The 27,020-nt window shown below is 41.0% G+C and overlaps 1 protein-coding gene across 3 annotated transcripts in view; it reads right to left on the reverse strand.

Annotated features, from left to right (window-relative positions):
- Window positions 1–27,020, reverse strand: part of col4a4 (collagen, type IV, alpha 4) — a 150,963-nt gene that overhangs the window by 55,944 nt on the left and 67,999 nt on the right. For 2 of the 3 annotated variants that reach the window (XM_064984108.1, XM_064984107.1), the window contains exons 15-25: window positions 20,498–20,560; window positions 17,824–17,868; window positions 17,683–17,736; window positions 17,323–17,383; window positions 16,540–16,548; window positions 15,230–15,334; window positions 14,913–15,068; window positions 12,653–12,742; window positions 5,220–5,380; window positions 3,406–3,475; window positions 669–775 (exon numbers count right to left, since the gene is read on the reverse strand). In XM_064984108.1, coding sequence (XP_064840180.1) covers window positions 669–775; window positions 3,406–3,475; window positions 5,220–5,380; window positions 12,653–12,742; window positions 14,913–15,068; window positions 15,230–15,334; window positions 16,540–16,548; window positions 17,323–17,383; window positions 17,683–17,736; window positions 17,824–17,868; window positions 20,498–20,560 — 921 coding nt within the window. The remainder of the gene's footprint in view (window positions 1–668; window positions 776–3,405; window positions 3,476–5,219; window positions 5,381–12,652; window positions 12,743–14,912; window positions 15,069–15,229; window positions 15,335–16,539; window positions 16,549–17,322; window positions 17,384–17,682; window positions 17,737–17,823; window positions 17,869–20,497; window positions 20,561–27,020) is intronic. The other variant, XM_064984109.1, reaches the window with a different exon arrangement.

Below are 27,020 nucleotides of genomic sequence, written 5' to 3' on the forward strand. Positions count from 1 at the left end.
ATGGAAGTGTACACCTAAATGTACAACGTTGTATATGTATTTTAACAATCATCTACTTTGTCACATATGCATTTCTTGACTCGAGGACCAGTAGTGAAGCGTTCTTTCCTCAAAGAAACACCTTGCCCGAGTCAATTTCAAACTCACAGTCATCGTATTTTGCCATCTCCGGGGTTACCGCCACCAGTTAGTTATAGCAGTAAGGGGTACATTACAGTTATTTGACAAGACCACGAGCATCATCCACTTTTTTTTTAACAATGTACGAATACAAACTTACACGTTGTATAATTCTCCTACATTATTCCTGTGAAATCACATGGATGTTTGTGAAACAAACAGGCAAAAACGTGTAATTTGGTCATACATGTATATGCGAAATCGTGTCTTTTGAATTTTGTGTAATGTTAGTAAGCTAGCCGAGTCAAGGATGCATCAAGCAATACATATTGGCACACTCCACTTCTTGTTGCAGACCAAGAGTAACAAAGTAAACATTGAAGTTGGAGGTTTTAGGATCTCATTATGATGAGGATTTGGGCATCTTAAAGAAACATTAGATCCATGCTTAGGGCCAGACTCCTAATTCCAGTTCCTTCTGTATGTAACTAAGTCACTAACAGTTTGAATATGGCTTTTGGTGTCCTTAATGACCTTGGTAGACTCACCTCTGGGCCAGCGTCACCAGGCACACCCGGATTCCCTTCGTCTCCTCTCCTCCCAGTGAAGCCTGGACGACCAGCCAGCCCCGGGAGGCCAATGTCTCCCTTCACACCTAGAAACCAATCAGACTTTACACGCTTACATTGTAACTCACATCCAGTGGCCAAAATAAATCAGGGTGCACAAAAAGATTCATAACTCAACAGAGATAGAAGAAAATAGTATTTCAAGGACCTTCCCAGCAGACAGGGGACATTCAAAGGACATTTGGTGACCTTCATAGTAGGTCTGTTTTAGGGTTATGGCGATCCCAGCACGCCATTATGTTATCCCAGCACGCCATTCTCTAGATCTAGGAGTCTTTTGCCTAGAGTTCCCTCTGTCATTGCGGACCAGGCCAGGATGTTTTTAGGGCGTTTTCAGGACATTCAGTGTATCAGTTGGCAGGATGTCTCCCGGTGGTCTCAAAGGAATATTCACCCCCCCAAAAAAAATTATACACACCTACCTGGGCATCTGCACCCTCATTTCATTATATACCTCCTTCGAAAGTATTCAGAGCCCTTGACTTTTTCCACATTTTGTTACGTTGCAGCCTTATTCTAAAATTGATTAAAATGTATTTTTTTCCTTCAACAATCTTCACACAATACCCCATAATGATAAAGCAAAAATTACGCTACAAGTTTGGCACACCTGTATTTGGGAAGTTTCTCCCATTCCTCTCTGCAGATCCTCTCAAGCTCTGTCAGGTTGGATGGGGAGCATTGCTGCACAGCTTTTTTCAGGTCTCTCCAGAGATATTCGATCGGGTTCAAGACCGGGGTCTGGCTGGGCCACTCAAGGACATTCAGAGACTTGTCCCAAAGCCACACCTGCGTTGTCTTGGCTGTGTGCTTAGGGTCATTGTCCTGTTGGAAGGTGGACCTTCACCCCAGTCTGAAGTCCTGAGCACTCTGGAGCAGGTGTCATCAAGGATCTCTCTGTACTATAATCCATTCATCTTTGCCTCAATCCTGACTAGTCTCCCAGTCCCCACAGCTGAAAAACATCCCCACAGCATGATGCTGCCACCACCATGCTTCACCGTAAGGATGGTGCCAGGTTTCCTCCACATGTGACGCTTGGCATTCAGGCCAAAGAGTTCAATATTGGTTTCATCAGACCAGAGAATCTTGTTTCTGATGGACCTCAGTCCATCAGAAACAAGATTCTCTGGTCTGATGAAACCAATAAGGTGCCTTTTGGCAATATCCAAGCGGGCTGTCATGTGCCTTTTACTGAGGAGTGGTTTCTGTCTGGCCACTCTACCATAAAGGCCTGATTGGTGGAGTGCTGTAGAGATGGTTGTCCTTCCATCTCGAGTCTCATAGCAAAGGGTCTGAATACTGAATAAGGTATTTCTGTTTTTTACATTGAAGAAATTAGCAAACATTTCTAAAAACCTGTTAAGCTGTGTCATTATGGTATATTGTGTGTAGATTGCTGAGGATGTTTTATTTATTTAATCATTTTTAGAATAAGGCTGTAACATATCAAAATGTTTAAAATTCAAGGGGTCTGTTACTGTTGCCCAGCCCATCAAGCCCTGATTGAACTACTGATCCATTCACAGAGATGTGTCTGTTGGAAAGGTTAGGAACACCAAGACTACAAGAACTACAACTACAAGAACAGTGCTTAACTTACAATATTTCCAATGTTGACACACTTTGACATACATGATTTCATTGTGAATGTTCATTTATACAGTAATTACTCTTCAACATGTCCTCATCTTGGATTTGAACTCACAAACATTACAATATTCCAGCTACCCCACCATTAGTGTTACTCAATTAGTACGATTTGGTCCACACACCCCCCCCCAAAAAAAAAAAAAAATATATATATATATATATAATCACGGTTTTCAATTTGAGTTTAATTAATATTTTTAGAAATGCATTATGTGGGTTGAATGCTGTAACAACACAGAATAAAACAATTGATGGTATTTAGTATTTATACTGAAAATAAATATAAATGCAATTAAATGCAATATGCAACAATTTCAAAGATTTGACTGAGTTACAGTTCATATAAGGAAATCAGTCAATTGAAATAAATTCATTAGGCCCTAATCTATGAATTTCCATGACTGGCCAGCAGGACAGCCATGGGTGGGCCTGAGAGGTCATAGGCCCACCCACTTGGCAGCAAGGCCCAGCCAATCAGAATAAGTTTTTCCCCACAAAAGAGCTTTATTACAGACATAAATATTCCTCAGCACCCTCCACCCCTCCTCAAATGATTCCACAGGTGAGGAAGCCGGATGTGGAGTTCCTGGGCTTCCTACTGCCAAATTCTCTAACACGATGTTGGAGGCAGCTTATGGTAAAGAAATTAACATAAAATTCTCGGAGCATTCATTTCTGTGGTATTGTGGCCTATTACTGTCCCCAGCACAAGGTGCACCTGTGTAATGAGCATGCTGTTAAATCAGCTTCTTGATTTGCCACACCTGACAGATGGATGGATAATCTTGGCAAAGGAGAAATACTCACTAACAGGGATGGTAACAAATTCCCCCACAAAATGTTAGAGAAATAAGCTTGTTGGGTGTATGGAAAACTTAAGGGATCTTTAATTTCAGTTCATGGGACCAACACTTTACATTTTACGTTTATATTTTTGTTCAGTATAAATACATCCAATGGCAAGATAGAATGTTCACATCGACCAATGAAAAGTCGCTCTTACCTTTAATGCATAGATAGACGTCACCTTTCTGACCTTTTGGACCCCGGACACCTGCAAATCCTGGGAAGCCCTATGAAATGGAAAAAAAAATGTTTTAATCAACTCAACATTAACCAGGTTCTATTTGTTGTGTATAGCTTTGGCTAAGCATTGCAACTATAGGATCAGTTATGGTTGGGCAGGAGTTGTTCTAGAGGTTCCAATCGGCCTATAGGCAGGCTACATGCTGCATGTAGGGCCCTGCAAATTGCAGGACCCAAACGTTTGACCTCTGTCATTGCCAACAAAGGGTAAATAACAAAGTATTGAGATTGAGAAGTATTGAGATTTGTTATTGACCAAATACTTATTTTCCACCATAATTTGCAAAATAAATTCATAAAAAATCCTACAATGTGATTTTCTTTTTTTTCTCATTTTGTCTGTCATAGTTGAAGTGTACCTATGATGAAAATTACAGGCCTCTCTAACCTTTTTAAGTGGGAGAACTTGCACAATTGGTGGCTGACTAAATACTTTTTTGCCCCACTGTATGTGAAATCGAATCGTTCTCTAAGTGTCACTAGTGTCACACACCAAAAGTTTGTGTGTTTGGTTATAGCTGTGGCCTCACACCAAAATACGCATTTGTTTGTAATAGGGATCGCCCCCTTGCTGAACTGATAGAAGCGGTTGATACTATTCTGAATATTTTAAACCTTTTCTGTCATCTGAATTAGTTATTTTATGAGATTTTTACTTTAATTGGCGTACCCCGGCCTCTGATCATTTGAAGAATATTTATTTTGACTTTAACCTGACTTTAGCCCCCACAAGTACCTATTGAGTGGTGTATTTGCTAATGACATCAGTGATCACTTTCCTATTGTATGTATTAGAGATAACAAACATAAAAACATTGATCCTCGTATAATTCTGAAGATAAAACCTTGCACCATCCCTATGGTGAAGCATGGTGGTAGCAGCATCATGCTGTGGGGATGTTTTTCAGTGGCAGGGACTGGGAGACTAGTCAGGATCGAGGCAAAGATGAATGGAGCAAAGTACAGAGATCCTTGATGAAAACCTGCTCCAGAGCGCTCAGGACCTGGTGGGGCGATGGTTTTACCTTCCAACAGGACAACAACCCTAACACACGGCCAAGACAATGCAGGAGTGGCTTTGGGACAAAGCAGGAGTGGCCTAACCAGAGCCCGGACTTGAACCTGATTGAACATCTCTGGAGACACCTGAAAATAGCTGTGCAGCGATGCTCTCCATCCAACCTGACAGAGCTTGAGAGGATCTGCAGAGAAGACTCGGAGAAACTCCCCAAATAAAAGTGTGCCAAGCTTGTAGCGTCATACTCAAGACGAGTCGATGCTGTAATTGCTGTGAAAGGTGCTTCAGCAAAGTATTGAATAAAGGGTCTGAATACTTATGTAAATGTGATATTCATTTTTTTTAAATAGATTTGCAAACATTTCTGAAAACCTGTTTTTGCTTTGTCATTATGGGTTATTGTGTATAGATTGATGAAGGAAAAAACGATTTAATATATTTTATAATAAGGCTGTAACGTAACAAAATGTGGATAAAGTCAAGGGCTCTGAATTCTTTCTTAATGCACTGTATATTGATGTGTATAATGTATATTGATGTCCATTGAGTGTATACAGGGCTCATCTGTAAAATAGATCTTGGTCTCAGCATGACACTGTCAAAATAAAGGTTAAATAAAAATATAGCTTTTCCTGATCCGTACACAGGGTCAGGAAAAACTCTTGGTCTTAGTCATGGTCCGTCAATAAAGGAACACTGACAATGATACTCACGTCTGCCCCACTTCTTCCTATGTCTCCGGGAAAACCAATGTCACCCCTCGGGCCTGGTGCCCCACAAAGTCCTCGTAACCCTGGCAATCCCGGAATCCCCATAAAGCCAGGGTCTCCCTTTGAAGGCTGAAGGAGCTCACAATCACAATCACCATCAATTCCTAAAAACAATGAGACAAAGTGAATAAGGAAGATACAGGATTAGGGTTTCACTCATTTGTCAAAGGGGCCAATTACAGATATTGACATGATTCAAGGGGCCAGAAAATGGTGCACCATTCTTAATTATTTAATGTATGGTGGGCCACATTAAATTGGCTTGCAGGCCACATTTGGCCGGTGGGACGGACATATGTTGTGTTCTGAAACCCATGGAATACAAAAAGGCATAGAATACAGATGCAGGATCTTAATTTGATACGTTTTATTTGTGGATAAGAATATTTCTGCTTAGCAGGACATGCAAAATTGTTGTGTATTGTTTTCCTGCTGTAGCAAACTGGCTTGAATTAAGATCCTACACCTGTATGAGAAAGGTACAGGATAGCAGTGTACAATAGCAGCCTACACACTGAGTGTACAAACATTAGGAACACCTGCTCTTTCAATGCCATAGACTGACCAGGTTAATCCAGCTGAAATCTATGATCCCTTATTGATGTCACCTATTAAAGCCACTTATTTATTTTAGTCAGGTCTAAAGGAACATTATGATGTTAAAAAAATGTATTTCAAAGGAACAGAATAGGAGTTGGTCTACTGTATGTTATCTAGTCTTATTTATTTAGCTGACATGAAGTCCTGTGCCATTATTTTATTTTATATGATTTTATAGCAAGAAATTTTTACACTGAATACACGGAACAAATATATAAACTCATCAAAGCAACAATTTCAAAGATTTTACTGAGTTATAGTTCATATAAGGTAATAAGTCAAATGAAATGCATTAATTAAAATCTTAATCTATGGATTTCACATGACTAGCAATACAGATTTGTATCTGTTGGTCACAGATACCTTTAAAAAAAACAAGGTGCGTGGATCAGAAAACCAGTCGTCAGTATCTGCTGTGATCACCATTTACTTCATTCAGCGCGACACATCTCCTTCGCATTGAGTTGATCAGGCGGTTGATTGTGGCCAGCAGAATGTTGTCCCACTCTTAAAAAACTCTAGAGCACCTTTACTGCACAGACAGAGGCACGTACATAGCTCTCACTCACCCTCCATTTGGTAAAGCTGACCATAACTCTATCCTCCTGATTCCCTCTTACAAGCAAAACTAAAGCAGGAAGCACCAGTGACTTGGTCAATAAAGAAATGGTGAGATGACACAGATACTAACCTACATTACTGTTTTGCTAGCACAGACTGAAATATGTTCCGGGATTCTTCCGATGCCATTGAGGAGTACACCACATCAGTCACTGGCTTCATCAATAAATGCATTGATGATGTCGTCCCCACAGTGACCGTACCTACATACCCCAACCGGAAGCCGTGGATTACAGGCAACATCCGCACTGAGCTAAAGGGTAGAGTTGCCGATTTCAAGGAGCGGTACTCTAACCAGGACCCTTATAAGAAATGTAAGTAAGACCTTTAAACAGGTCAACATTCACAAAGCCGCAGGGCCAGACATTTACAAGGATGTGTTCTCCAAGCAAGAGCTGACCAACTGGCAAGTGTCTTCACGGACATTTTCAACCTGTCCCTGACTGAGTCTGTAATATCAACATGTTTCAAGCAGACCACCATAGTGCCTGTGCCCAAGAACACCAAGGCCTTAGGGGCAGCATGTAGCATAGTGGTTAGCGCATTGGGACAGTAATCAAAAGGTTGCTAGATCGAATCGCTGACAAGGTAAAAATCTGTTATTCTACCCCTGAACCAGGCAGTTAACCCACTGTTCCTAGGCTGTCATTGTAAATAAGAATTTGTTCTTTACTCACTTGCCTAGTTAAATAAAGGTTAAAAAAACCTGCCTAAATGACTGCCGACCACTATTATCCCAGAAACCCTAGACCCACTCCGATTTACATGCCACCCCAACAGATTCACAGATGATGCAATCCCTATTGCACTCCACACTGCCCTTTCCCACCTGGAAAAAAGGAACACCAACATGAGAATGCTATTCATTGACTACAGCTCAGTGTTTAACACCATAGTGCCCTCAAAGCTCATCACTAAGCTAAGGACCCTGGGACTAAACACCACCCTGGATCCTGGACTTGCTGATGACCGTCCCTAGGTGGTAAGGGTAGGTAACAACACATATGCCACGCTGATCCTTAACACGGGGGCCTCTCAGGGGTGCGTGCTCAGTCCCTTCCTTTACTCCATGTTCACCCATGACTGCATGGCCAGGCACGACTTCAACACCATCATTAAGTTTGCAGACGACACCACAGTGGTAGGCCTGATCACAGACAACGTTGAGACAGTTTAAGGAAAAAGAGGACCGAACACACCCCCATTCTCATTAACGGGGCTGTAGTGGAGCAGGTTGAGGGCTTCAAGTTTCTTGGTGTGCACATCACCAACAAACTAAACTATCATGGTGCAAACACACCAAGACAGTCATGAAGAGGGCACAGCAAAGCCTTTCCTCCCCAGGGGATTGAAAAGACTTGGCATGGGTCCTCAGATCCTCAAAACGTTCTACAGCTGCACCAAAGAGAGCATCCTGGTTGCATCACTGCCTGGTATGGCAACTGCTCGGCCTCCGACCCCAAGGCTCTACATAGGGTAGTGTGTACGGCCCAGTACGTAACTGGAGCTAAGCTTCCTGCCCTCCAGGACCTCTATACCAGGCAGTGTCAGAGGAAGGCCCTAAAGATGGTCAAAAACTCCAGCCACCCAAGTTCTCTCTACTAACACACAGCAAGCAGTACTGGAGCGCCAAGTCTAGATCTTCTTAACAGCTTCTACCTTCTACCTTCTAGCCATAAGACTCCTGAACAGCTAATCAAATGGCTACCCAGACTATTTGCATTGTCCCCCCTCCTCTTTTGCACTGCTGCTACTCTCTGTTTAATGCATAGTCACTTTAACTTTATCAATGCATAGTCACTTTAACTCTACCTACATGTACATATGGCCTCAATTACCTCGACTAACATTGTGCACCCGCAAATTGACTATGTACCGGTACCCCCTGTATATAGCCTCCCTACTGCTATTCTACTGCTGCTCTTAATTATTTGTTATTTTTATTTATTTTTATTAAAACTGCATTGTTGGTTAACTTCTTGGTGACAGGGAGCAGTATTTTCACGTCCGGATGAAATGCATGCCCAAATTCAACTGCCTGCTACTCATCCCCAGAAGATAAGATATGCATATTATTTGTATTTGGATTTGGAAAGAAAACAGTCTGAAGTTTATATATTAGTATTAGGATTTTGATTTATATATTAGTATATTAGTTTTAGAAAACACTCTTAAGTTTCTAAAACGGTTTGAATCATGTCTGTGAGTATAACAGAACTTATTTAGCAGGTGAAATCCCAAGGACAAGCCATTCAGACGTTTTTTTTTAGGTCACTCTCTTTTCAATGGATTTTCGTTGGGAATCCAGATTTCTAAGGGACCTTCTTGCAGTTCCTATTGCTTCCACTGGATGTCAACAGTCTTTAGAAATTGGTTGAGGTGTCACGACTCCTACCGAGGGTGGCTCCCCTTCCTGTTCGGGTGGCGCTCGGCGGTCGTTGTCACCGGCATACTAGCTGCCACGGATCCTTTTTCCCCTTTCTGTTTATTGGTTTCACCTGTTTGTGTTTTAGGCTGATTAGTTGGGCTTTATTTATCAGTAGACCTGCCTGCTCTTTGTGCAGGATTGTTTTGTGTAACTTGTGTGCACGTCTGTGGGTTACATGTTTCCTATTTCGTGGGTTTTGCTGGACAGTTTCAGTCCCCATGTTTGGGGCATTTGTTTTGTTGTGCGCCCTGTGTTTTCGTGGGGGTGGTTTATGTTCGCCGTTTTGTGCATTAAATATAGCACTACCCTGAACTCTCTGCTTCCTGCACCTGACTTCTCACCCACTATACCCAGTACGTTACATGAGGTTATTGCTTTGTGTAATGAAGAAGTACGGCCATCTTGAACGAGGGTCACTTGAAGTGTACTGTTAGATAGAGGAGCATGATCAGAAAGCATGCCTCAGTTTGTTTTCTTCCTGTATTGAACACAGATCATCCCGTCTTCAATTTTATCGATTACTTACGTAAAAAAATACCTAAAGTTGTATTACAAAAGTAGTTTGAAATGTTTTGGCAAAGTTTACAGGTAACTTTTGAGATATTTTGTAGTCACATTGAGCAAGTTGGAACCTGTGTTTTTCTGGATCAAACGTGCCAAATAAATGTATTTTTTGGATATATATCCACGGAATTAATCGAACAACAGGACCATTTGTGATGTTTATGGGACATATTGGAGTGCCAACAAAAGAAGCTATTCAAAGGTAAGGCATTAATTATATATTTATTTCTGCGTTTTGTGTAGCGCCTGCAGGGTTGAAATATGGTCTCTCTCTTTGTTGACGGAGGTGCTATCCTCAGATAATAGCATCGTTTGCTTTCGCCAAAAAGCCTTTTTGAAATTTGACATGTTGGCTGGATTCACAACAAGTGTAGCTTTAATTTGCTATCTTACATGTGTGATTTAATGAAAGTTTGATTTTTATAGTAATTTATTTGAATTTGGCGCACTGCATTTTCCCTGGCTTTTGGCCAGGTGGTACGCTAGTGTCCCACATATCCCAGAGAGGTTATTAAGGGCTTGTAAGTAAACATTCCACTGTAAGGTCTACTACACCTGTTGTATTTGGCGCATGTGACAAATATAATTTGATTAGATTTTTTATTTAATTTGCTGTGCGAAGTTGATGGATATTGGCGGGAACTGGAACACGCTGTCATACACGTCAATCCAGAGCATCCCAAACATGCTCAATGGGTGACATGTCTGGTGAGTATGCAGGCCATGGAAGAACAGGAACATTTTCAGATTCCAGGAATTGCGTACAGATCCTTGCAACATGGGGCTGTGCATTATCATGCTGAAACACGAGGCGATGGCGGCGGATGAATGGCACGACAATGGGCCTCAGGATCTCATCACACTCTGTGCATTCAAATTGCCATCGATAAAATGCAATTGTGTTTGTTGTCCATAGCTTGTGCCTGCCCATACCATAACCGCCATCATGGGTCACTCTGTTGACAACATTGACATCAGCAAATTGCTAGCCCACATGACACCATACACACTCGGTATTGTTAAAACCAGGATTCATCCGTGGAGAGCACACTTCTCCAGCATGCCAGTGGCCATTGAATGTGAATATTTGCCCATTGAACTTGGTTACAATAGCAAACTGTAGTCAGGTCAAGGTGAGGATGACGAGCACGCAGATGAGCTTCCCTGAGACGGTTTCTGACAGTTTACGCATACATTATTTGGTTGTGCAAACCCACAGTTTCATCAGCTGTCCAGATGGCTGGTCTCAGACGATCCTGCAGGTGAAGAAACCAGATGCAGAGGTGCTGGGCTGGTTACACGTGGTCATCGGATGTGGGGCCAGTTGGACGTACTGCCAAATTCTCTAAAACGACTTTTGAGGTGGCTTATAGTAGAGAAATTAACATTCAATTCTCTGAGAAAAGCTTTGGTGGACATTCCTGCAGTCAGCATGCCAATTGCATGCGTCCTCAAAACTTTCACACTCCCACATTGTGTCGTGTGACAAAACTGCATATTTTAGAGTGGCCTTAGTATTGTCCCCAGCACTAGGTGCACCTGTGTAATGATTATGCTGTTTAATCAGCTTCTTGATATGCCACGCCTGTCAGGTGGATGGATAATCTTGGCAAAGGATAAATTATTTTTGTATCGTATAGAACATTTCTGGGATCTTTAATTTCAGTTCATGAAACATGGGACCAACACTTTACATTTTGCGTTTATATTTTTTTCAGTATATTTTTACCATTTCAGAGCAAGTGCACATATGAAGTGGCTATGTTGAACGCAAAAGTGATAATTTGAAACATTTGATTTAGAGTTATATGGTAACTTTAGTTGTGAATGACACAAATCTTGGAATGTCCTAAAATCAAAACATATATGGGGTGCTGCCCAGACAGGTGATATTCTGCCCAAACTCTCTATGTCATGGGTTCTCCAACCCTGTTGCAGCTACCCAGTGCTTCATTTGACAAACCAAGTGAAATCTGTTTGGGAACATCGATAGTAACATGTTTTCGGCAAACAAAACATATTTCATTAAACTGTTGACAGCCCCTCTGCACACTCGAGAAATGAATAAAGGAAAGAGAGGAGGAAATGGAAACACATGGTGGTGAGGCATTCTGTATAGCTGACGATAATGCGTCACCCAATGAATTATGAAAATATAAAACATTCTCTATTACAAGGCTATTCAAAATCAAATACAAATTCACTAAGTGTAGGCAAACTGTAAGCCATCCGCACATTTCAACGAACCAACAGCATTGCCTAGGGCAGCGTTTCCCAAACTCGGTCCTCGGGACCCTAAGGGGTGCATTCCGATGATCAAACTTGATGATTAGTTGATTATTTGAATCGGCTGTGTATTGCTATGGCAAAAAACAAATTGTGCATCCCTTGGTGCCCAGAGGACCGAGTTTGGGAAACCCTGGCCTAGGGCTATACGTTGTCTCCCAGACTCGTGTATAGACATTTTGGAGCATAGCATAAGGTAACCAGTCCATCCAGTATGCATAATAATACAGTCCACACTCGAAGGCGATAACTCAAATGTATTTAATTTTGGATTATGAAACCAATACATCGTAAATCAGTTTTGTTATTCTGCCATTCGCAATATGTATTGGCTATATATTGTATAACGGCACAATCATAAATTTTATTCCAGGTTTTTTGGGACTTGGGCTCATAAGCCTATGCACATGCATAAGCTCTAATATGCTTATGGGTGTTTTGAATGAATCATCACCTTAGAAAGCGCTGTCCATTTCATTGTGTTATTGTGAAAACAACATCCACAGCAACCGTCTTTTACACTCAGTTTCAACCTGCTGTTGAATTTCTTTCTTCAAATTGATCGTCACAATGAGTTTTAAAAGCAAAACACTGTTTTGATGATAAGGGTTTGACGTAATTTGTTATTGTATTTACATTGATGTCAGTGGACAATAGAGCCCTGAGTACCAGACCATTAGAACCTGATGGTAGTTAGCACGTTGGGTACTACCAAAGCATGTCCAGAGTGCATGAAAGGAGATCACATGGCATGTGGAATTTTACCACGGTCATGACTCATGACTGCCGGTGTGGCGGTAATACAGTCACCGCAACAGCCCTAGACACATGTTCTAATAATTCCACATGAATAAATCCATGTTACATAACAACTCACCTTTGCTACCAGGGAACCCTGCAGATCCAGGAGGACCTTGATCTCCATCTGATCCTGGCTCTCCTGGTGAACCAGGGGTGCAGTACGTACCTGCAGCACAACCATGATTACACACCTTAATCGAATATCCCAAAGGCTGAGTAAAGACGTACACAAATATTTTGAGAGATCAATTCAATAGAATCCACAGTGCACTATTCATAAAGTATGTTTTTATCCTATGGTCGAATGAAATCATTTGGGTACTGTAAAAATGACTGCTACTACAATGCAGACTCCCTTCAAAGGAATTCCAGGATCTAATAAAGTGCATGTCTAAATGATGGTGTTTATCTTGAGAATATCTTGAGAATTAATTCAAACCAGTGAAACAGGAGTGCTCACCTCCACAACCTATGTGGCGCCCACCCAACACACATCACAAGACACACGATGATGTCATACGAGGGGCACACACAGAATGATGACATCATCCAGGGTGGGACACAATGATGACATCATTGCAGGAGACACAAAGGCATGCAGATCAGACATAGGCTTAGCAAAACAAACACAAGTGGAATATTAGCTGACAAGATGCTGAAAAATGGAAGCAAACTACACTCATAGAATTAGTGGTGACTCGAGGAATCCTGGAGATCCTCAAGGAACCCCTGGAGGTCCTCAAGGAACCATTGGTATATTTGCACCTTTGGTTAGTTGAGGGGTTCTTGGAGGAACCTTTAATGTTTCAATGTAGCAAAGGGTTCCTAGAATAACCGTGGACTACAGGCATGGCTTTAGTAGGGGCATGGCTTTCAGATGTCACTTTTAACGCCACCCGTGGGAGTAAATGTCATTCCTGTTAATCTGTTCTGTTGTATTGGTTGAACAGTGACAGGTTTGTATCTTCAATGAGGCATACTGAGGTGTAGGAGTTCCTCAAGAGCATATGCAAATCCTATAGTTGGAATAGTTACCACTTTATTACTCATCAGTAATGTTAATAATATGAATATTATATTAGAATTTGTAATATGCCTAAATATTCAAGAAAATTTTAATTTGCAGTGTACAAACTTAACATGGAACAGGAATAGAGACCCACAGTGGAGGTGTCATAATACTCATAAAACCTAGCGGTTAAACAGGGAAATGGTTTTAACCATTTTTCCACCATGCATTTTTTTCTATGGGGGATATTAGAAAAACTTAAAATAAGGGCTGTGTTTGTGTATGTTTACCCTGGCGTGACATTTTGATAACCATGTAAATCTTTCCCGGACAAGGTGACTTTTATCAATATATTCGGCATAATTTACTCTCAGATTCAAAAATGCTAATTAGCATCAAAGTAGACGAAGCAAGACTACAAATCCCTGCAAGCTCCTGCACAACATCTCTAGCTGGCACCTTTGCTAACAGGTACATTTAAGGAATGTAGCTAATTTATTCATTACTATATTTAGCTAGCAATAGATAGTTAATCCAGAGATTCTTACCTTTGCCTCTATTTGGCAGTCTCGTCTAGATCCTCATGGCATTTGTAGTTCTTTCTGATAGTCACATTAACAACTAATTAGCATTTCATTGGTTGGGGTTAAATACAGGCGAATATATTGATAAAAGTCACCTTGTCTGAGAGATTTACATGGTTATCAAAACATCATGTTTGGGTAAACCTACACAAAACACAGACCTTATTTTAAGTGTTTCTAAAATCCCCTATGGGAAAAATTAATGGCAGAAAATTGATTGGAACCATTTCCCTGTTTGACCGCTAGGTTTTTATGGGTATTATGACTCATACTGTGGTACTCTATGACATTAATTCAATGGGGTGGCCAAAAATAACTACGTGAAAGCCATGCCTCCAATAAGCAATGCCTCCAATCTTCCGATAGGTTGCCACGTCTGCAATATATGTTTTAAAGGTTCAAAATCGAACCCCTCCCATTACAAAAAGGTTCCTGCTTCAACCATTACAGACAGGTTCCTCAAAGACCCTTTCCACCCCACAGGCTCCTTTACTTCTAAGAGTGTACACACAACAACATTGCAATACAATCTGTAAAGAACTTAATAACATTATCTACAGTACCAACACAAGTTCCACATTCACAAGCCAGAACCGAGTCTACAGTAGGTGTTGAGTGTTTAAATCCACATTCAGATGCTATGACAATGAATGCATCGAATATCAAGAGATTAGTAGAAGACAGGCCATGTTCTATGAGAGAAGTGCAGGAGATGGGGACAAAATGCACTTGAGGTTACAAACCTGGGGAGCCGCGCTCTCCTTTCAGACCACGGAGGCCTGCTGTGCCCGGTTTACCAGGCTCTCCGGGTGTAGGCCCATTCTGGTAGTGCATCCCTGGTTCTCCTTTAACCCCCTTGGTGCCAGTCATCCCTATTGGGCCAGGCTCACCATTGGTACCTGATGAGAGGCAGCATGGCATGGTAAGGTAGAGTTACAGTACAAAGACCTTATTAGACACACACGCACATGTATATAAACAAGCACGCTCACACTGGGGCTGAACTGTATTTTGAGATGGGGGGTATTAGTACTGGCCAGGGGACTTTTGGGTCACTGACCAGGTATTGATACCCCAGGCAGTCCTTGGCGGCCGTGCATCCCCATCTCCCCAACATCTCCAGGTGGTCCTGGTCTTCCAGGCAGCCCCGACTCCCCTGGCATCCCTGAAACAACAGGTTACCATGGGAGTCACAATTACTGCATTAAATGGGTTATAGTTGTAACTCTTCACTAGCTATATAGGTTTCCAACCAATTGGCAATAGACAGCAAATATTCTCAAATCTGCATAAAGAATATGCACATTTTCCAACCAGCTGTGTGTTTCCATCAAACTGACTTGTTGCAGATAAAATCATTGCGTGATCTACTTTTTTCCTTACGTTTTCATGTACCAAATACAAATTTGAAGTTCAATGTGTTTCTGTCGCACTTTCAACTCTACTGATAGTTTTGACACAAAAACTGTTGCGTTAAATAGCAAATGTGCCTATTCTGGTCTTACACATGCCCTCTAGCCAACAACTCACAGATACAGTGCAGGTAACTTCCTCTGAGTTTATGTGCATGGGTTACTTTTGGTTGATTGTTCTAGATCCTTAAGTGAGGAGTGTCAGCATGTATATAAAGACACTAGACACCAGACCTCCATAGTCCATTATTTAAAGATTATAATGCTGAATCACATGTCTTGGAGGCATATCTCACTTTGATACAACCAGTGGGAGAAATGTCTAGAAACATTTTCTCAAATGTTTTCTTCAAGTTTCATTATGGATGAGCCATACTACTAAATGTAAATAGTAATCAAACCATGGAGTTCTAGTGTGGTTCTAGATATAACCTGCTATTGGTTCTACCTGGAATCCAGTGTAGAAAGTTCTTCATGAGAAGGTTCTGCAAAGCACCAGACATGGTTCCCTTACAGGGACAAATCAAATAACCCTTTTTTAATGTATGGGTTCTAAGTAGCACCAAAAGGGTTCCTACTCAGAACACTGGTGCTACTTAAACCCCTCTCATGATGGTTCTACATAGAACCATTATAAACAGGTTCTCCAAGGCCTCAAAAAGAGTTACCCTACAGGAACAATGAGAATTAAATGAAAAAACAGTTTTTGGTACTAACTGGAACCTTTTTTCTAAGTGCATGAAAAACATGATCAGTTGATTTGATATCTGGGACAGTGTGAATGGATGTTACAACCTGCACAGGTATTTGATTTATTTCTAAGAACGACACATCCATAAAGACCAACTGACGAGAGTGACATATCTTTATAAAGTCTTATCACAGTTGTTTTATGAAAATCAGTTTTATCAAGGTGTTTTAGTGATACAGTGAATTTCTTAACAGACAATGTGCTCACCTCTACAAGCTGTACGGCGGTCATGTAACACACACCCGACCCACAAGACACACGATGATGATGTCATGCCAGGGGGAAAAACAATGATGACATCATGCCAGGACACACACACAATATGCCCACAAAGTCCCATTCTCCTTTATCGTTTAGTCAATCAGTCTTTCCCGTCAGTTTCCTTACGAGTGAGTCTCAGTAGAGATCCGGGGAGTGTTACAGAAATCATGTCTTTCACCAGCTTCTACCCGGAAATGTAATTTGACTAGATTGCCTATTTATTTTGGAGGGTTAAAACATTGTACTACATTTAAACAGTACAAAGCCCAGAGGATACCACATGAAAGCACTATACAAAACTAATTTCCAATGTAGTCAATGAGATAAATAAAATGCCATTATCATGTTTGTCACCATTCTTGGAGTGGAACTGAACCGATGGAGAGAGGGAGCAACTAAATGGAAGAGGAGAATGGTAAACGGGCTATTGACCATGCCAGCATGCAGTGCATTTTTTTTTTTTACATAACGTAGGTTCTTAGATGACCATGTGCTATGTGGTTTTTATTTTTTGCCTTGGAAAATCCACGTTTGTGTGAGAACATTTGTTTTTAGATCACTCATATCACTATGTCAGGTCCCATGCTTGAGAAAACACATTCTCGGAGTTTAATGTAAAGCTAAGACACAGTAACATCCATGGGTTAGTGAGAGTATTAATCTACTACGATGTCACTAAAGGGTCAATGGTGTCCAGAGGACTGTATATGTTGAAAACAAAGCACTTACCTGTATAATTAACCTGCCTGAACTCTGTCAGTCCTTTGGGACCAAGATCTCCTTGGATCCCCTTGGAGACATTTACAAAGATATCACATTAACGTCACGTCACATAAGATACTAAATAACACCACATTAATGAAAATCAAATGGGTGATCTCAGTGAGATTGGATGGGGAATAGTTAAGAGTTAAGCGTTGCTTTCTGAAATATATTTTCAAGTATTTTCTGACTTTATTGAACAGATAAAGAGAGAGAATGACAGTGGGGAAACGTAGAGAGAGGTTGTGCCAAAGGGCAGTAGGCCAGATTCAAAACTATGCCGACACCGTACAGAGAGCGCTGTTTTCTACAGTGAGACCGGCTAACCTTGGGTCCCTCCGTTCCTATCAGACCAGGTAGGCCAGGGCTCCCGAGGATCCCCTGAACATATGAGAAATCATGGTAATTAGAGCACAATCAACACACACACACAGTTGCATTTAATATGGTGACGAAACTGCTGCATACCTTTACACCAGGTGGCCCAGGGAAGCCAGGATATCCAGGAAGACCCTAATAACACAATAACATACTATTGTTATCCACTATACGTGCAGTGCTGTAAAGTAACTCAGTAAAAATACTTTGAAGTACTACTTAACTCGTTTTTGGGGGGGTATCTGCACTTTACTTTTACTCCACTACATTCCTAATGAAAATATATACTTTTTACCTCCATACATTTTCCCTGACACCCAAAAGGACTGGAAGATGGACAGGAAAATAACATTTACTTTTGATACTTAAGTATATTTTAGCATTTAATATTGATAATATAAATTTAAAACTAGACTTTTATTCAAGTAGTACTTTACTGGGTGACTTTCACTTTCTATTAAACGTGTCTTTACTTTTACTCAAGTATGACAATTGGATATTTTTTCCACCACTGCCTATGTGTTACGGTAAAGAGATGAGTAGCTTGAGTAAGGCGGTCTTTTTGAGTGTAGGCCTGTGATGTTGTGTATGCACCACAAGATGGTGATCCCCTGCAAGCATTTTGTTTCAAAACATGTGGCCCTGAAATGCAAAGAAGTAGGAGCAGGGCAGGAAAGCTCTGCATAAAGTAAAAGCTTCTTAGAAGTGAGAGGAAACCCATAAGAGTGACCACGTCCGATAGGGAAAGTACAGGTTAGGCATTAGGGTCCTTTTCCAATACACTCTCAGCTTAAAACATCACCATACAGTAGTTTGAATGGAAAACTAAAGATTCCTTGGGTGAAATATATATTCCAAATCTAATGTAATATGAAACTAATGAATGATCTATGAGGGGGAGGGGGGGTAAGTTGAGCCATAGCGGTAAGTTGAGCCACCATTGCTTCTAGGAAACTATACAAGAAAATATATAATTTGACCAGATATAAAAAGTCACCATTCCATGGACTCTGTGAAAGTGGTAAGCAAGTTAGGTCCCCAAGAAATATTTTCACCAAGTCAAATGATTTTTTGTGTTAGAGGTTTCATGATGCTCGTATATAAACCAGCTGGATAATTTTAGGATTGTTCTATACGTCAATAGGAGGTCTCTATAAGCTTAAATATGAGGTCCTAAACATAGCATGAAAGTGATTTCTTGTGGCTGTGGCTAAAACAGTCCAAATCCTTGCGGTAAGTTTTTTTTTTTACCTTTATTTTACTCGGCAAGTCAGTTAAGAACAAATTCTTATTTTCAATGACGGCCTAGGAACAGTGGGTTAACTGCCTGTTCAGGGGCAGAACGACAGATTTTGTACCTTGTCAGCTCAACGATTTGAACTTGCAACCTTTCGGTTACTAGTCCAATGCTCTAACCACTAGGCTACACTGCCTGACAAAAGTTGAACCAATAGTTGAGCCAATGGCAAGTTGAGCAAATGTAAATGTTTTCTTCCCAGGCGTACTGCAAGGCATTATCACTCTGGTATGAGATAACAACAAGGCCTGGCCTATGTTTAATGTGTTTTTTTTTAAAGTACCAAGTGTTTGTTAGGTGTTAAAAGAGGCTTAAATTATTAAAGGACAAAAAAGTTATAGTGATTGTGTTGAAGTGTGTGCGAGAAATAAAGATAGACATGATCTTAAAAAGGTAGTGGTAATATTTCATTCAGAAAACGTTGTAGGCGGCTTCACTTACTCTGTCCCGTGACTCAACCCCCCCATGCCCTGGTTAAGTGTGCCAAGAGACCACTTTTTTTTGGACAAGCTATGTTTTCAAAACTGTAGTGATTACATGAATTTAGATTATTTCCAGTGTTAAACAACATCCTGAAATATATGTAGATATCTTTGATAGAGAGAATACTATACACTGACTACACAAAACATTCAAAACACCTGCTCTTTCCATGCCTGACCAGGTGAATCCAGGTGAATGCTATGATCCTTTATTGATGTCACTTCTTAAATCCACTTCAATCAGTGTATATGAAGGGGAGGAGACAGGTTAAAGAAGGATTTTTACGCCTTGAGCTAATTGAGACATGGATTGTGTATGTGTGCCATTCAGAGACTGAATGGACAAGACAAATTATTTAAGTGCCTTTCACGCTCAACAGTTTCCTGTGTGTATCAAGAATGGTCCACCGCCCTCAAGGACATCAAGCCAACTTGACACACTGGAGTCAACATGGGCCATCATCCCTGTGGAACGCTTTTGACACCTTTTAGAGTCCATGCCCTGACAAGTTGAGGCTGTTCTGAGGACAAAAGGGGGGGTTTTGTTTGGTTTACTCCGCGTATTTCCCTTGACAGAGTGATGCTGAATGTAAAAATTGGCTCAACTTACCCCATTCTTCACTATTACTCTGCAATATTGACTATGACTTGAGGTTTTTCCTGACAATGTTCCATGTGGCTCAGTTGGTAGAGCATGGTGCTTGCAATGCCAAGGTTTGTGGGTTTGATTCCCATGGGGTGCCAGTATGAAAATGTATGCACTCACTACTGTAAGATGCTTTGGATAAAAGCTTCTGCTAAATTACCAAAATGTAACCTGATCAGGAAAAACTCCAGACCTTGGGTAAAGGTTGTCTAGGCTCAAGAGTTTTTCCAGGTCAGGTCACAAGGTGAGGAAAAACTCTTATCCCAAAACCATAACATCCCTCAGGGGCATACTCAAAGAGGAGAATCAAGTCATTAGCATCTCAATAGCATCTCTTACCCTGACTCCAGGAAATCCGATGATTCCCTTTTCTCCTTTTATCCCTGTCAACGAGTCGAATCCCTGAAAAATCAATCACTCACAGATTACTAACACACAATTAGACATTATGGTACAGGGTAAGGCAACCTATTTGTGTTTAACACTACATGAGATTCACCTAGTCCAATGGTGTGACCAACAGACATCATATACTACTCAATGATCACAATCTACAATTAACATAATTTGTATTGAATGAAGAAATTAATGAAGAAACGCGAGAGCTGTGTGTATGAGGGTATGGCTACACTCTTAGAAAAAAAGGTGCTAATTAGAACCATAAAGCTGAGGTGGCACCACAAACCTTTTTTTTTTTACTCTGCTTTCACCCCTGGTATCATATAAACACACATATGACATGGAAGAATGTGTAGAATTGCGGGACATTTTATGTAAAACGTGCATCATGTTTCCATTGATTATCCTTGAGTTGTTTGTTTAATTTGATTGGAGTCCACCTTTGGTAAATTCAATTGATTGGACATGATTTGGAAAGGCACACACCTGTCAGTAAAAGGCACATAACAGCCCACTTGGAGTTTGTCAATAGGCACCTGAAGGACTCTCAGACAATGATTCTCTGGTCTGATGAAAGCAAGATTGGACTCTTTGGCCTGAATGCCAAGTTTCACGTCTGGACAAAACATGGCACCATCCCTACGGTGAAGCATGGTGATTGCTGTATCATGCTGCAGGGATGTTTTTCAGCGGCAGGGACAGGAGACTAGTCAGGATCGAGGGAAAGATGAATGGAGCAAAGTACAGCAAGATCCTTGATGAAAACCGGCTACAGAGCACTCAGGACCTCAGACTGGGGCAAAGGTTCACCTTCCAACAGGACAACAACCCTGAGGGCTTGTAGGCCTGATGTAAGATAGGTCCTCACCAGACATCACCGGCAACAAAGTCGCCTATGGGCACAAACCCACCGTCGCTGGACCAGACAGGATTGGCAAAAAATTATCTTCCCTGACGAGTCGTGGTTTTGTCTCACCATGGGTGATGCTTGGATTTGTGTTTATTGTCGAAGGAATGAGCATTACACCGAGGCCTGTACTCTGGGGTGGGATCGATTTGGAGGTGGAGGGTCCATCATAGTCTTGGGGGGTGTGTCACAGCCTCATCGGACTGAGCTTGTTGTCATTGCAGGCAATCTCAACGCTGCAAGTTACAGGGAAGACATCCTCCTCCCTCATGTGGCACCCTTCCTGCAGGCTCATCTTGACATGACTCTCAAGCATGACAATACCACCAGCCATAGTGCTTGTTCTGTGCGTGATTTCCTGCAAGACAGGACTGTCAGTGTTCTGCCATGGCCAGCGAAGAGCCCGGATCTCAATCCCATTGAGCACGCCTGGGATCTGTTGGATCGGAGAGTGAGGGCTAGGGCCATTCACCCCAGAAATGTCCGGGAACTTGCAGGTGCCTTGGTGGACGAGTGGGGTAACATCTCACTGCAAGAACTGGCAAATCTGGAAAAGTCCATGAGGAGGAGATGCACTGCAGTACTTCATGCAGCTGGTGGCTACACTACATACTGACTGTTACTTTTGATTTTGAACCCCTCTTTGTTCAGGGACACATTATTCTATTTCTGTTAGTCACATGTCTGTGGAACTTGTGAATTGTATGTTCATACAAATATTTACACATGTTAATTTTGCTGAAAATAAAAGCAGTTGACAGTGAGAGGACTTTTAGTAACCAAAAAAGTGTTAAACAAATCAAAATATATTTTACATTTGAGATTCTTCAAAGTAGCCACCCTTTGTTTTGATGACAGCTTTACACACTTGGTATTCTCTCAACCAGCTTAACCTGGAATACTTTTCCAACAGTTTTGAAGGAGTTTCCACATATGCTGAGCACTTGTTGGCTACTTGTCCTTACCTCTACGGTCCAACATCCCAAACCAACTCAATTGGGTTGAGGTCAGGTGATTGTGGATACCAGGTCATCTGGTTGGCTACTTTGAGATTCTTCAAAGCAGCCAACCTTTGCCTTGATGACAGCTTTGCACACTCTAGGCATTCTCTCAAACAGCTTCATGAGGTTGCATTTCAATTAACAGGTGTGCCAATCAGAGTTACAAGCCTCAGAAATTGCAGCCCAAATGAATGCTTCACAGAGTTAAAGTAACAGACACATCTCAACATCAACTTTTCAGAGGAGACTGGGTGAATAAGGTCTTCATGGTCAAAATGCTGCAAAGAAAACACCCCAAAAGGACACCAATAAGAAAATGTGTGTTTCCCACCTTGAAGCAAGGAGGAGGAGGTGTGATGGTATGGGGGAGCTTTGCTGGTGACACTGTCTGTAATTTATTTAGAATTCAAGGCACACTCAACCAGCACGGCTACCAACGCATTCTGCAGTGATACACCATCCCATTCGGTTTGCACTTCGTGGGACTATAATTTGTTCTTCAACAGGAAAATGACCCAAAACACCTCCAGGCTGTGTATTTGACCAAGAAGGAGAGTAATGGAGTGCTGCATCAGTTGACCTCGCCTCCACAATCACCCGACCTCAAACCAATTGAGAATTTTTACAAGGATTAAATGTTAGGATTTGCGAAAAACTGAGTTTAAATGTATTTGGCTAAGGTGTATGTAAACTTCCGACTTTATATACAGTTGAAGTCGGAAGTTTACATACACCTTAGCCAAATACATTTAAACTCAGTTTTTCACAATCACTGACATTTAATCCTAGTAAGAATTCCCTGTCTTAGGTCAGTTAGGACCACCACTATTTTAAGAATGTGAAATGTCAGAATAATAGTAGAGAGAATTATTTATTTCAAATTTGATTTCTTTTATCACATTCTCAGTGGGACAGAAGTTTACATACAATCAATTGGTATTTGGTAGCACTGTTCAGCCTGTTCAGGTTTGTAGGCCTCCTTGCTCGCACACGCTTTTTCAGTTCTGCCCACAAGATTTCTATAGGATTGAGGTTAGGGCATTGTGATGGCCACTTCAATACCTTGACTTTGTTTTCCTTAAGCCATTTTGCCACAACTTTGGAAGTATGCTTGGGGTTATTGTTAATTTGGAAGACCCATTTGCGACCAAGATTTAACTTCCTGACTGATGTCTTGAGATGTTGCTTCAATATATCCACATAATGTTAGTCCCTCATGATGCCATCTATTTTGTGAAGTGCAGCTGTCCCTCTTGCAGCAAAGCACTCCCACAACATGATGCTGCCACCACCGTGCTTCATGGTTGGGATGGTGTTCTTCAGCTTGCAAGCCTCCCCCTTTTTCCTCCGAACATAATGAAGGTCATTATGGCCAAACATTTCTCCAAAGTACAGTCTTTGTCCCCATGTGCAGTTGCAAACCGTAGACTGGATGTTTTATGGCGGTTTTGGAGCAGTGGACTCTTCCTTGCTGAGCTGACTTTCAGGTTATATCAATATATGACTCATTTTACTGTGGATATCGATACTTTTGAACCTGTTTCCTCCAGCATTTTCAAAAGGTCCTTTGCCATTGTTCTGGAATTGATTTGCACTTTTCGCATCAAAGGGCATTCATCTCTATGAGACAGAATGCGTCTTCTTCCTGAGCGGTATGACGGCTGCCTGTGTTTCAACTTGCGTACTATTGTTTGTACAGATGAACGTGGTACCTTCAGGCGTTTGTAAATTGCTCCCAAGGATGAACCAGACTTGTGGAGTTCTACAAGGTAGGCCTTGAAATACATCCACAGGTACACCTCCAACTGACTCAAATTATGTCAATTATGTCAATTAGCTTCTAAAGCCATGACATAATTTTCTGGAATTTTCCAAGCTGTTTAAAGGCACAGTCAACTTAGTGTATGTAAACTACTGACCCACTGAAATTGTGATACAGTGAATTATAAGTGAAATAATCTGTCTGTAAACAATTGTTGGAAAAATTACTTGTGTCATGCACAAAGTAGATGTCCTAACCGACTTGCCAAAACTATAGTTTGTTAAACAAGAAATTTATGGAGTGGTTGAAAAACGAGTTCTAATGACCCCAACCTAAGTGTATGTAAATTTCTGACTTCAACTGTATATATCTATAGAATTATTATTATAAAAAGAAAATCAAGAAAATGAACCATGTGTGTTCTCTTGTTTTGTACTGTTCTGTAGTTTTCAACCCAATGATGATGTCTGACAAACAAAGAACTTTGCGTACTGCAGGCCCAGGCATGTAATCAAAGCTGGCGAGATATTCAATGACATCATCAAGAGATATGCTGGACCCTATGTCAGAGAGCTGTTTTTGGGACCACATCGTGTCTATTGTCCTGCTAATAGACCTTGTGAAAAAGTGTTTGAAAACATGTTTTTAAAAGGCCTCCATGGCCAACAGAGAAGTTCCTAACTTGTTCCCCCTTCCATTTATTCCCACTGTAATTTGTTATGGTTTGTATTGCAAATGAGGGCATAAACTGGGTCAAGACACCAGCAGGGTAAGTAGACCTTTATGTAGTAAAATAAAGGTTAAATGAAAATAAATAAATAAAATACCTACAACACTTTTAACAGCACATTACTCAACACTAGTGAGACGCATGTCGCTTATGGTAGGCCTAAAGAATATTTAAAAAATGTTTTTCATCTCTACGTCTCTATGTAGGTCTCCTGATTTAAACCCGATCGAACTTGTTGCAACTAAAATGTATTTGAAATAAACATCTGCATGTTTGCTTGGCATGGATTGTGACATCTCGTTCCTATTCCACGTTGGTTCAATGTAATTTCATTGCAACGACGTGGACACAACGTTGATTCAACCAGTGTGTGCCCAGTGGGGATTGATGGGCGCTTCTTTTTACTCAGGACAGCTTGCGTGTGCTGTGTGAAAGTAGCTATCAACTTCTGTACTGCTTGAGTGCTCAAGAAACTTACTCGTGGGAGCATAGTATGAATGAGCAATCATATTGCTCAAATACAAAGACCACAACTTTTCTGCGTATAGTCTTTAATGGTTTCAGTTGTAGACAGAGAAGGTAAAAGTTGAACTGGAACGCAAAAATGTGCTGTGACGTTACTGACTCGGTCTGTGCTGCTGCTTTGATAGTGGAGTGACGGGTCCATACCAAATTGAAAAGTACTGGGGGAAATGCTGTCTCGCCACACGTTTTACGGCAGCTCTGCCATATATGGCTCTTCTTCGGTTTGTCTCCATAGGGGAACCCTTTATGGTGCTAGGTAGAACCCTTTGCAGAGGGTTCTACCTATAACCCTCTACGTACTTATTCATAGAACTACCTAGAACCCTCTATGAAGAACCCTCTTTGAACCGTCCATGAACAGTCCTAGTTTAATTTTTGAAGGTTTCTTTCCAGAACCCTTTAAAATTAAACTCTTTAAAATTAAACTCTTTATGACAAAACATTACATATATCATAAGGCCTTTCTTTGACGGCCTAGTTATACCATAACACAGTGGTTTTTCCTAGTCACCATGCTTCTACACCTGCATTACTTGCTGTTTTGGGTTTTAGGCTGGGTTTCTGTACAGCACTTTGTGACATCAGCTGATGTAAGAAGGGCTTTATAAATACATTTGATTGATTGGTTTTAGAAAACACCTGGTTTACAGGTCATATCAGGCCTTCAAGTCACATTATGCTGGCACGCAAATTGGAACCATGCAAACTGGAACAACTATCTACGTAGCCACTTACAGATTCTCTAACAACTAGAAACATTTATGTTATTTATCTTTGTGTAGCATCAGATCAATCAGTCAATGTACATGCTAAAAACATAGATATTGAAACAAACAATACAAAATATATTCTTCCTATAGAGCATTCTGGGAAATATGATCATGATGAGCATGGTTTTGAGTGTTTCACTCTACAGAGAGTCAAAATGACACAATCACACTCACCTCTGGTTCACCAGCACAGGGGGTTCTTTTTACACCACTGAGTGTTAATTTAGCCTTTTGTTACACTGAAATACCTACACTGGTAACACTGGACGGTTTGCTGGGTACAAATATTCTCATATACTGTAGGTACAGTTGAAACATTGTCTCACCTATCTTTTTAAACTCTAGAGCAGGGGTTCCCAAACTTTTTCACTCATGCCCCCCTTCCAGCACAGGGGAACATTCCATGCCTCCCGTCTATTTCTATGGGCACAAGCACTGTTCATGACACAAACTGTTCACACCCCTCTTGTTGGTGGAGATAAAATGTTGCAGGTTTAAAGCTTATTTTCTTGCAATTCCATACATTTTGCCATGTCTAATGTGTATTCATGCGATATTTGAGTGACTTAAACACTAAAACAAAATCTATGGGCAAAATAACATTGATCTAGTTGATCTGGACATTTCTGACATGTTATTAACAGCTCTCTAAGATATGCAATGACTGACATTACAAGAGAGAAAACTGATGATGCACTACCCAATTTCGAAATGGCACCTTGTGCATTCTACCATTATAACTTTCAAGAGTAAATTGAAAGCCGGACT

Source organism: Oncorhynchus masou, chromosome 13 (genome assembly GCF_036934945.1).
Source record: "Oncorhynchus masou masou isolate Uvic2021 chromosome 13, UVic_Omas_1.1, whole genome shotgun sequence".
Taxonomy (NCBI): Eukaryota; Metazoa; Chordata; class Actinopteri; order Salmoniformes; family Salmonidae; genus Oncorhynchus; species Oncorhynchus masou.